The sequence below is a fragment of the Rhododendron vialii genome, chromosome 5a (genome assembly GCF_030253575.1).
Source record: "Rhododendron vialii isolate Sample 1 chromosome 5a, ASM3025357v1".
Classification (NCBI taxonomy): domain Eukaryota; kingdom Viridiplantae; phylum Streptophyta; class Magnoliopsida; order Ericales; family Ericaceae; genus Rhododendron; species Rhododendron vialii.
Genome location: NC_080561.1, coordinates 10,335,890 through 10,348,381, shown reverse-complemented (window position 1 = coordinate 10,348,381; position 12,492 = coordinate 10,335,890). Strand labels below are relative to the sequence as shown.

The following is a 12,492-nucleotide window of genomic DNA, read 5'->3' as shown; positions in this document are numbered from 1 at the left end:
TCTTCCTTTCAATATCTCCAAAAGCTATGGTACAAAAACCAAGAGCAGAAAAATGGCATCAAGTTACAAGTTGTTTTCTCTTGATTGTGTACAAAATGGTTGATGACTCAGTGTAACTCTACAAAAAGTTGCATCACTGTCACAATGAGTAATTCCACCAACACAAAAATCGTTCTTAGAACCGACCGACAAGTGAATGGATAAATAAAATTTCACAAGATCTGATTGGTAGGAACCAGAAAATCTTATCTATCCCATTTCGTGACAGGTTTCTGTGTTAGTAAAATAAGTCATGTCACGAACTGTGAAATAAGTCATGTCACGAACTGTGAAAGGCCTTTCACCATGGAGCCTTAGCTTCCTTCTGGAACATAGATTCCAGTGTATTGTTGTTTCCCTTCAGCCCCTCAATCTCCTCATCTAGGATTTTCATCACCTTTTTCACATCCAAGAGCTTCACCTCAAGAGTCTTCTTCTCCTCTTCCGCTCGAACTCTTTCAACTCTTTTCAACTCCAAAACCTTTTCCGAGTCAACCACAAGGCTCAAAAGCCGGTCTAGGCGAGCAAGTAAGAATCCAACATTCATTCCCAACTTCTCAAAGGCTTTCAGAGTATTTTCCCATATGGTCAAATTATTGCGAGATGTAGTCAGCTTAGAAGCCCTAATGGCATCCGCAATGTTAACAGTTTCAGATATGATCCCAGAAACTAGTTTAAAGTTTAGCCCCTCGAGAAGATGATCATGAAGGAAAGCATTTTGACTGCAACAAAGCTCGTAGTACTTGATCCGAAGATGTGGGGGTATTTCTGAGTCTATAACTAAACCATCCACGAGAATAGTGAAATTCTCAATGCTCTTTATGTCTTTGAAATCAACCGAAGCCTCAGAAAATCTGATTCCTTCCAACAGCTCAGAGCCAAAATCTTCACTGTCATTTCCAGATTGTTCTGCTAGATTCTCAATTTCAGTGCTTAAAGTCAGCAGTTTATTCTCCTGAGCATCACATTGATGAATGTCTCGCGAAAGTGGATCCAAGACAACCACGTCCTTTTCATAGATTTCAATACCTGTTTCTGTTTGAAGTTCAGCAAACAGATAAAGATAAATGAACGCAAATTTGGGGCTGGGGCTACTATCAGATGATAAAGTCATGAAATAGATTAGTTAACGAACTTACCAATGTCCATTGGTTTTACACAGGAGTCCAAAGTTAAAAGGCCAACGGCACCATCTACTTCACTGAAACCATTTGCTCTTACGATGTATACCTGTAAAAGATGGAAGGCCCGTAACAGTCGAACTAGATATATTCATGCTATGAGGAACATAACATCTTATGCCATGGCAATCGAGTACTTATTCAGTAGTCCCACCCCAACAACAATTTTGATATAAATAATGCATTTTCCTAGTATTCTTGTCCAACTACTAGTACTTGAAATCTAGGATTTAACGGGACGGGAAAAAACAATGGTCACTTAGATGAGCATAAAATGAGCAACGTTACCTTGAATTTGCAAGGTTGAATGAGTTGGAAAACTAAAACATCCCCCTCTAGCAATCTATGCGCAATGGAGAACCCTCTCCATCCACCGCTTAGCCCGTTCTTGTCTATGAGATACTTTGTCGCGTACTCTTTATCGCTTTCACCAAGCAAAGTGACAATGTCATCATTTTTTGGCAAATGCGAAGCGGAGAACCATTTAGGAAAACTCTGTCACCAAACACAAATTAGTACAAAATGCCATTTAGAAGTTGATGTTTTGACTAGTTCTGAAGTCAAAAAAAGATTTGATTTTGGATTTACCAGCCAAAATCCCCCAGTAACGTGCGATGGGAGCATAAGCTTCACAAAGCTTGGGAATTCGGGCGCTAGTTTTGCTTGAACCTCTAGAGCTCGATCCATAGCCGAAGATTTGGTTTGGAGGCAATCATGACTGATCAGAGCTCCCTTTGATTCACTGCTTATTGGAATAACACAAGGCATTGTGGTTATGTGCTTATGTCCATCTTGTTCCGAAATAGCAGGAATTCATTCATATAGTGTGTACTAACCTTGTTGACTTCTTTGGTTTATCTGGAATCACCTGTTCAAAGAATTCACAAGGAAATTCCATAACTTGATTGTTCAAACCTAAAACCCGTCAAATAAAAATGTAAATTCCATAATCGATCATTACAACAAGTGTGTTTTTTGGCTGTTTACTACATACCAATTTCCATGTGCCCATGTACCAGTGTGTTTTTGGCCGTTGGACCACGTGAGAATTTCAAAGAATACAAAAAATTCTAACTTAATCTAACGATTGAATATGTACCGGAACAAAGAATAGAAATTTGGGTACAGCGGATTTTGAACTCCAAAAGCTAGTGTTTGGACCATGAATTTTTCAAAGGGTTTACTGAAAGAAAAATCATGGGTAAAACCGAAGAAATAAATGTAGTATGATTTTCCTCACTTTAATATCTTTCCATGACCCAAGCACAGTCTCAGAAGTTAGATAAAGAACATACAAATGAAAAGTGTGAGACTACTTCTCTGGAAACAATTAAAACAGAAAAGCAATAAAGGTACTGGTACATTAAATTAAGACCCCATTTTGTTAAGGTTCTTATTTTTTAAGTACTTATTTCTCGCTTTACGAGACACGCCGGCTAGGTCATTCTTTCACACAATACATCACCTTTAAGTACTTATTTTCCCTAACGGAACAGCGTATAAGTGGCAATATGCCCAAAACAAGGATGTCGAACTTGTATCGCTTGTGATTGGCCTTGTAAGTTCGTTTTCTTCAATACCAAAATAAATGCCCAAAAGAAAAGTGAGAAACAGAGAGAGAAAGCAGACGATGCTTACTCTTATAGCTTCCAATAGCAAAACTACCATAGAAGAAAATCAATATTCTTTGAGGAGAAAAGGATTTCAGAGAAAATAAACGCATATTGATTTGTTAGCTTCGACTATTGAGAAAATACGAGAGGGTTTTTTCCCTCTTTTTTTTTTTTAAAAAAAATTTCTAAAGGAAAAATAAAAGCGAAAAAATTCGTAACCTTTCTGGTAGTAGTTTCAAGATCCGCAAGCCTTTGTCGGGCCAGCTTTTTCTTGGCTTCCCATTTCTTGTTCACTTTAATCTGCAAAAATAGCAACAAAGTAAAAATACCCAGTAGGTTACATATATATAAACAAATGTATTTGGAGAGAGAGAGAGAGAGAGACCGTGGAGGAAGGTTGAACGGGGCTTGGTTTAGAAGAAGTAAACCGGGATATAGCCATTGTTTCCTTTCTTCTTCTTCCCCAGAGAGAATGCTCTGTTTGCTGAGAAGAGAGAGAAGCCGACCGTTGGGTTTAAAAAACTAGCAGTGGAGTAGTGGAAGAGTACTAGGCATGGGGTTTAAACTTAAAAAGTGACTGCGATGGAAATGTCAGAGCACTATCATCTCGGGACAGAAGGAAACGCCGAATTCGAGCCAAGGATTTAAAATCCTCCTCAAACATAGTACTGGTAATTTTTAGTAGTACTAGACTAGACTATACGTTTCATTTTAGTCCTTTCATTCTCTGTTTCCAATTTGCGAGGTGTCTCTGCCCCCTTCCATTTGCGTGTGTAAAGTGGACCAATTGTGGGTCCGGAAAGAGCTCCCAATAATGATCGGAGCCGTTTCACATTTTATAATTTTGCTGAGAACATTAATATCGTTTAAAATTATGTTGATTCGATACTATTTTATATGAATTTAAAATGCATTATGCTTCGCATAATTGTATTACATGGATTGTAATCAAATGGTATCAGATTAACGTGATTTTCGAAACAAGCTCTAAAAATAAACGGCTCACAAATGACCCTAAATTAAACCAGAACCATATGAGATGAGACGGGATTTGCCCCTCCATTCTAGAATACCTGTTGGGTTCATTTATCATCCATAGGAGTTTGTAGTATATATTTAGATAAAGAAATTACCCTTTACGAAATTACAGGAATTTTTTTTTTGAAGGTGAATTATTTTATGGGCAAAGTACGGATTACCTCCCTGAGTAAGGCTGTTAGTCAAGATCGGAAAATCGATTGAAACCGGAAAAATCAGACCGGATCGAATTTTTTAAACCGGTCAAATAATTTCAATCCGGTTTATGTGTTTTCAAAATCGGTCGAAACCAGACCAATTATATATATGTAAAATATATACATATTATATAAAAACATAGGAAAGGGGTTGAATTATGAGTTTTTGGTTGATATTTTGTGGTGTATATTGGTCTAATAAATATATTTATTATATAAAATCAATTTATATATATATATACATATATATATAAACTGTTTTTATAGGCTTAATTATGTTTTTATGGGTTTTTTTAAAATGTATTGCGCTCAAAATTGATCATTTTTTTGTTGGGCCCAAAAAAAAAAGTTGAATTATGAATTTTTGATTGATATTTTGTGGGTTGAATTGTGAATTTTTTGATGTGTTGGGCCCAAAATATTGCCTATGAATGAAAACTGGAAAAATCGGACCGATTTATCTCAACCAGTTCCGGTTTCTAAAAATCTCAAACCGGATAACCAGTTTCGACCGAAAAATACGCCCAAACCGGTAGAAACCAAACTGGTATCACCCCTATCCTTGGTTTGGCTCTTTGGTAGATGACCTCCCTGTGTTTTATTAATGATCAGTTTGTCTCCCTATGATTTTAGAGTAAAGTGCAACTTCTAACTCCATTAACGGCATAAGTAAATGACCATGCTACCTTTCTTAAATGAAAGGTCTTTACTCTACTTAGCATGTCTGACGGGAGATGTCAAAGTTGAGGTGGACAATCAAACGGTTAGTTTTGATATTAAGTCATTACCCAACCATGATGCCTTCTATCAAGGCATCATGCCAAAAGTGACATAGTTTTGAAGGGAGGTAATATGATTTTGAAAGGAGGTGACGTGACTTTGAAGGAAAGTTCCAACATGTCAACTTTAACATCAACTTTCTAGACTGTCAATTTTTAAAAATTAACCATCAGCTTTCAAAATAATTTGACATAATTAAATATTTCAAATTGCCACATAAGCCTTTAAAATAATTTTAACATCTCCACTTTTGACCTTTTTTGATGGAGATGCTCTGACAACCTCCTATTTTCTTCACATATACACACAGTACATATACTCGGAATAAGGCTCCGTTCCTAAAAAAATAAGCTGTTTATTTCACATTTTCAAACTCAAAAATAATATAAATAAAAAATAATTTTTCAATTTTTTTGCATTGTATAAAAGATCTCATCGAGATCTTTCAAACAAAATCCATAATGTATATTTTTAGATTTTAATAAATTTATAATTTTTTAATATGAATTTTTCTTCTTAAAAAATAAAGAATTTTTTAGCATTATGAAACGGGGCCTAACTCGCGGGAGTAAAGAAAACAAAACCTTGCCGGAACAAAGAAACCAACACCGAACAAAGTGGAATTGTTTTTTTTATCCGAACAAACAAAGTGAAGTTGGAAACCCACAAATCTGATCCTTGTTCACGATCAGCCCCACAAATCCCACAAATCTGGTTCCTCCTTGTTGACTCTCTGGGATTATAATGGGGCCCATTTTGCTCAAAACAGTCATAACATGGAACACATTGGATCCAATTGAGATCACTACCAGTATCAAGAATCAAAAGAGTAATGTGTAGGAGGTGTACCCACAAGCACATCCATGAAGTACTCTCCTGATCCAAGACTCACCCCGGACTCGAGCGTTGCCATCAGCTGTTCGCCGGCAGAAAATCCATATGGGGAATGCTGCGGGGAAGAAATCAATTCTTGCTTCCTAGATTCATATTTCCCCAAGTCTTCCATCTCTTTCCTCTTCTTCATTTGGATCATCTTCTTCTATTGGGATTTTTTAGTGGGTTTGTGCAGGCGAGGAGAGAGAGAGAGGGGAAATGGACAGTGGGTTTCTAAGGACGGCAGAGTGGGTTTTGTTGTTTCGGGGGGTACTGTTGGGGAAGATGACGGAGAAGGGTAGTGTGGTCATCTTACACCAAAAATCTATCTTTATTTTTATTTTTTTTTCATCCCACTCTCAAAATAGGTACGTGTTTTACACCTTCCGTCAATTTGGAAGGAAAATGTAACGTTAACACTTTAGCCCAAAACCATAGGAAGGCGAATTGGTCAATAGTAAAACACAGGAAAGTTATTTGCCAATGGGCCAAATCATAGGGAGGTAATCTGTATTTTGCCCTATTTTTATTAATGTCTGAAATTGTTACAAAAATTAATAGGACAAAGAGTTATGACATCATATCCCTAACCCAAGACCTATACAAGAGCTACATAGCTAAAGATAATTCTATATCCATCCGAGATCCAAACCCATTTTGGCAAGAAACCAAAAAAAAGAGAATCCAATTGAAACAAAATTTACACCTGTTGGCTTGAAAGCCCAAATACAGAAAATTAAGCTCAAACATCTAAGGGTCTAGAAGCCCTAATAAATGGGTCAAAGCCCAACCGTGCAAGCACAAACAGCAACTCAAGCAGTAGCATCTGCCCACCACCGCCACAGCGGCACTGGTCACCCATCAAAGCCATGGCAGCAGAAGCACCACCAGCCGCGCCGGAGCCAATGAGCAGCGAATCCCCACTATGCCGTTAAGCGAAAAACCGGAGATACCCAACAGTATAACTGACGGGAGACCCACAATCTAACTACACTTAAACTTGTTATAGTTATAGGAACACCTCCTAAAGTTCTACTGAGACCCCGTTCCAATAAATGCAACCTATTATGAACGAATGACCTGTCTCGTAAAATAAAAAGCAAGCACTTAAAAAATAATAACCTTACCAGAACAAGGCCGCAGCTTCCTCCGGTAGGAGATATGGAAAGCTGACCATTTCACCTTGATACATTACCTCCGCTCCAAAAAATTAACTCATCAATCATCAACCCCTTGTGGCTAAAAAAACAAGTCAACCTCTTTACTGTGCAAAATTTTACATTACCAAATTTCATTCTCCAAAAGCAGGCCAATGTTCTCAAAGATGCAAAACGTCCCTCGTCTACCGTAAAGGAAACTATACACATGATGGAGTATTTTCTCATTGTTTCTGTACACTTAAGCTGTTTGGATCTAGAATTCATGGACGAAATTGTGGGAAAAGAAAAGGCAAACAGGTTCTTCTTCGTTGTCGTCTTCTTATGTATAATCATTCCGTTCCTTTACCTTTCCCCAAAATTCTCACATATCCAAGATCCAAATATAGCCTTAACGAAGCAACAAATCAAGCCATAGTAGATATTCCAGCCAGCAGCACACAGTCGAAAACACCTCACCCATGATTCTTTGGCCTTCTTACTGTGGCAAGCACATGGAAACTTGAACACCCCAGGTTTACAAAATGACAATTGAGCTTCTCCTTAGTTATACCTGGAAAAAAGGTCTTATAATCTAGAGCGGCGGATGCATTTCTTCCCGCTCAGAGGGGAAAAATGCTTATGAGCAGAACCCAACGGCTGGCCATTCAATGAACCAGAAAACTTAATATCCCAACCTTCAACATTCTTGGGAACACAAGCGTCAAAGAGGATTTTACCAAGGACGCTGTGAGCACTCATACTTGGAGGATTCGACAAATGAACTGACCCTTCCTTTTGCTCATCTTGTAATGACCCAGATTCTCTTGAACTAGCATATTCTGCTGAACTCGGCAAGAAGAAATGGTCGTTTGGTCCACGTGCAACACGTGTAAAGCTCTGGTTTGATTCTACTGCTGCCTTCTGGAGGTCGCATACTAACTCAGATATCTGATCGTGCATACCCTCCTCCATATAATGCCTTTCTCCAAGTACATGGCGTTTACGGGAATACACTGAAACTGCCTCATGAAGGAGATTGGTCACAGCGGCCCTGTATTGTATTGGACAATGCTCGTAATGACCTGCAGAAGGATAGAGACAATTATTAGCTAAAGAAGTAAAACAAAAGAAGGTATGGGGCCGTTCACAACTGAATTAAGAATCTCAACTTCTCAGGCAATAAATCTAAACAGGACAAAAGGTGAGCTGGAGAACCCAACACAAGGTGTAGTCTGCTTAGCTCTGTAAACACCGCGTATTATACGAGTTAGAAAGAGCGAGAACCACCACACCAGAGTTGAAGATCATGACAATTTGGACAATAAATTCATTGTCATGAAGTTCTAAATTGGAAAATACATATACATTCTCATACTATGTCTCCAATTGACATGGGAGATATCTTTTTGGAACAATCTTCCACTTGCAAAGAAGATAGAGATCCCTTCCAAGCTTTTAAGGCATGGGCGACGTCTTTTTGTTCACTTGAGCATGTAGAATGTTTATGCCAAGGAACATACTATATAGCTCACTTTATTTCCCCAGGCTTTCAAGGCAGCTAATGCAGTAATAGATGATAATTTAGAACTTCACAAACTGTAAAGAGGCAATAATAGAACTATTCTAATATTCTTCAATGAAGACTAACCTAAATGTGGAGATCCCTTCCATTTCACAAATTCGACGTTTCCCCCCAGCTCCTGTAAACGCTGAGCAAAATTGTAGACGGCTGAATATGGAGCAAGATCATCATATTCCGAGCATAAAATGAGATATGGGGCCCCCAAACTCTACAACAGAAAGGAAAGGGAAAAGCTCAAATTAACAAAACAGGAGTAAAACCAGATTTAATAGGTAGCATTTACTATGAACTCACAACAGAGGAGTAAAGCGTCTGCCAATACTCAGTGCGGTCGGATCCAAACTTAGTGATAAACAGAGCATCCAGACCAGAAGCAACACCTTTGGCAATCGATGATACTATTTTAGCTGCACCAGGCATTTTAAGAATGGTTGGGTGCAACGAAAATCGGGCACCAATGTCACTAGTAAAATCAACAGGACTAGAATCATAGATGTGACCAGAGATGCAGTTCCTGATCAATCTAGTATCATCCTGCAAAAGAGAAGAAAGTACATACAACTATATAAGAGAAGTGATGCGAAGAAATGAATGCATGAATTCCATAAGATAAACCTAGAAATGGGAATGCAACTACTGCATTTCAGAAGAACAATATTGATTCCCCAGATCACTAAGCAGAAATACAAAAACATACCAGAGTGAGTTGTACTTCACAGGCTCCTTCAATAACCTGCACAAGGTGAAGGATATTTTAAAAGATATCCAAACTTGAAAGAAATCACCAAGTTTCAAACCTCGAGAATCACGTAAATTAATGGGAAATCCTTGATTTTACATTAAGTCCCTCTATGATGTATTTCATTCCACTCCAATTAGATTAAACTCGTTATAATTTAAAATGATGATTGTAATGCTTTAAACCATTTAAGAAAGGCCATTCTCTCTGATTCTCTCTGCGTGGGTGCACTTGTGCAAGTGGTTGTGTGTTTGTGAAAAGTTTCTTGTCAGTCTTTATGTTACAGCCTGTAGCTTTGAAAGTATAAAGTTGGAATCTTTATAATCAAATAAATGTACTCATCCAACTTACCTGAAGAACCTTATACATGCATGCTTTTGAACCACCAGAAAAGGCTGCAAATACTAAAGGACACGGCTTAATCCTTAGCTCCTGCATGTCCAAATAAAATCTTATCTACACCATGAGTCGAGTGAAGTGCAACTTCCCAAAAATTCCAGAACAATAGAATTGCTAAACAACATTACGTCACAGGCAACTGGGCAAGACTAGGAATTTTTTAGCATGTTGTTAAAGCATCCAACTCCAAACCAATTGGCAAAGAGTGGAGAGACCGCCCAGGCTCATATACTAGTTTTGGAGGAGATAATTAACCAATGTGGGACAAATCCCAATACTCCTCCTCACGTGCGACCCGCAACTCGCACATGGAGAGGTAAACAAAGGATCTATAACACTTGGATCATAACAAACAACGGTGCACTTATGGCACAAACAAGGGAAACAAATTCTCCGAAACCCTAGCTCTGATACCATGTTAAAGCATCCAACTCCAAACCAATTGGCAAAGAGTAGAGAGGCCGCCCAGGCTCATATACTAGTTTTGGAGGAGATAATTAACCAATGTGGGACAAATCCCAACACATGTCATTCACAATTGTGAAATGTTTGTCACTAGAATTCTTTTGCTGCAGATTGCTACTGACATTTACATAAGTTTCATTAGAAGTTATCTTTTACTGATTTGGAACCCACCCATTGTAGCCTTGTACATGCCACATACAATTTAGCCAATGCTCCATTTGATGAATTTAGTCTAAAGCACTGATTGTGAAAATAAAAACAATTTTAAAAAACTGACCTCTACAAGTTCATTGAGGAGTGCAAATGCCACTGATGTAGCCTTCTCGGGAAAGAACCTGCAAAGAAATCATACTAAGCCAACGGGTTGTTCGAGCTTAATTTGTAATCTTAACAAGATTAAAAAATGTGTTTGAACTCGTTTTATCATCAAACATCTCAAACAAGCTTTAAAGGATTATGAGCCGAGCTCAAGTAGCTAAGGTTTTCAAACAGTGTAAGCTTATAGATGGCTCTAGCCAGGGGCAGACCTCTTGGGTTCCCATGGGAGAACAGGCCCGCACTTAATGTGTAGAATCCTTCAATTTATCAATTGTTCCCAATAAATTTATGATAGTGTTCCAATAAATTCCTCTGAATCCCCTATATGGATATTTCTCCTATCTATTTCTTAGAGTGCTAAATTTTCACCAGTTTTTGTGCAAATACACCCCTGGTCTGCCACTGCGTTCTAGCTTTGTTTGAATTAGAAAGTTTTTGAAATATATTAGAGCATTGTTTGGAATACATGGCAAGTTGATCTCAACCATTACAACCAAGTAGCTCCACTATTTGAAAATGCCCAAGTAAAACCTTAGACCACACCACCCGCCAGAGCATCTGCAGCCCTTGCTCTTTTCTTTTCTTCTCACTTCCACCCAAAATTTGAGAAAAAACTTCTTAAAACCCCCTCGATTTCTTGAATGGATACCTATTCATGTATACCCATATTGGGTATACAGTAATAGGTATACCCAATATGTTAAAGCATTGTCTAGCTTTGTTTGAATTAAAAAGTTCATGAAATATGTTAAAGCATTGTTTCAGATACATAACAAGTCGATCTCAGCCATCACAACCAACGTAGGGCTATAAACGAACCGAGCGGTTTGCAAGCTCGGCTCGTTAACGCTCGGCCGAGCTTGAGCTCGAGTTTTCGGCTCATTTAATAAATGAGCCGAGCTCGGCTCGATTAAAGAGGCTCATTTAGTAAATGACTAAGCTCAGCTCGTTAAGGCTCGAGCTCGAGATTTTGGCTTGTTTACAAGCTCGAGCTCGGCTTGTAAGCTCGAGCTCGGATTGGCTCGGCTTGTTTACACCTCTACAACCAAGTAGCTCCGCCATTTGAAAATGCCTAAGTAAAATCTTAAGACCACACCACCCACCAGAGCCTCTCCAGCCTTTACTCTTTGCTTTCCTTTCTTTTTCTTCTCACTTTCACTCAAAGTTTGAGAAAAAAACTTCTTAAAGCCCACTTGATTTAATGGATACCTATTCCTATATACCCTATTGGGTTTCACTCGAAATTCTTACTCAAATCAAGATAGCTTCACTTCATTCCTCAATTTCTGATAGACTATTTCGTATGTCTTGATTATACAATCATACCATTAATGAAGCTATTACTGAATTTGACACTTTATGTTTTGATCTTTACTGAATTTGACACTTAGCTTTGCATTTTCCATTGGAGTGTTTGTAATGAAATGGAGCAGGTATTCAAATCTGCTATGCATGAGCGCGGGCACACACAAGATATACATATCTTCCCACATACGTAAAAGGAAAATGCTAAAAACAGCCCACTAGGCTGTCGAAAATATATTGAAATGTGTGAAAAGTACATAAAAAGTATGTGAAAGTGTACACTTGCATTGGAACTTATGTTTTTTCTGTCTTTTTCTTAGCTTATTGGCCGTCAACAGAAGGACCCTATGTAAAACGGTGGAAAACAGAACACGAATTTTGACAATTGCAATGAAATTAACTCACGGGTTGAGGAAATCGGCGAGACAAACGAGAGAGTCCCACCCAAGAGACGAGTACAGGTTCGCGAAATTCTCCAATTGGGTTTCGCAGATCGAAACCCATGCAAAGACCACGACGATTCCTTTCCGGGCCTCTTCAGCAGTGCGATGCTGCCGACTCCAGTAGAACCTCCCTCCTCCGTCGCCCAACATGGAACTTTTCTTTTCACAAGGTTTTTGTTAGGGCTTTTTCTATTTTCGGGGAAAATTTCAAGTCTGAAGCGAAGAGGGTTTGACCTCGATTGGGATATGGAGTACAGACATGGTGATGAGAGAGAGAGAGAGAGAGAGAGAGAGAGAGAGAGAGGATTGGTGTGGGCCGTTTGGTATGAGAGGGAGGGGACTGGCGTGTGTTTGTCCAGAGAGAGATTGCTTCTTCGTGGT

At 38.6% G+C, this 12,492-nt stretch overlaps 2 protein-coding genes across 3 annotated transcripts; both read right to left on the bottom strand.

Annotated features, from left to right (window-relative positions):
- Nucleotides 1-3,465, bottom strand: LOC131327193 (B3 domain-containing protein Os01g0234100-like). 2 transcript variants are annotated; one of them, XM_058360230.1, is made up of 7 exons: nucleotides 3,219-3,465; nucleotides 3,053-3,133; nucleotides 2,057-2,088; nucleotides 1,809-1,962; nucleotides 1,509-1,715; nucleotides 1,179-1,269; nucleotides 1-1,074 (listed from the first exon to the last, which is right to left on the bottom strand). In XM_058360230.1, the coding sequence occupies exons 1-7, from the start codon at nucleotides 3,273-3,275 to the stop codon at nucleotides 341-343; spliced, it is 1,356 nt and encodes a 451-aa protein (XP_058216213.1). In that variant the 5' UTR covers nucleotides 3,276-3,465; the 3' UTR covers nucleotides 1-340. The 2 variants fall into 2 exon arrangements, with proteins under 2 accessions (XP_058216213.1, XP_058216214.1); XM_058360231.1 differs by having other exon boundaries at nucleotides 1-1,068; nucleotides 3,219-3,415.
- A 3,516-nt stretch (nucleotides 3,466-6,981) lies between these two features.
- Nucleotides 6,982-12,492, bottom strand: LOC131327194 (uncharacterized). Its single transcript, XM_058360232.1, has 7 exons — nucleotides 12,074-12,492; nucleotides 10,323-10,380; nucleotides 9,533-9,613; nucleotides 9,140-9,175; nucleotides 8,737-8,976; nucleotides 8,509-8,650; nucleotides 6,982-7,942 (listed from the first exon to the last, which is right to left on the bottom strand). The coding sequence occupies exons 1-7, from the start codon at nucleotides 12,259-12,261 to the stop codon at nucleotides 7,446-7,448; spliced, it is 1,242 nt and encodes a 413-aa protein (XP_058216215.1). The 5' UTR covers nucleotides 12,262-12,492; the 3' UTR covers nucleotides 6,982-7,445.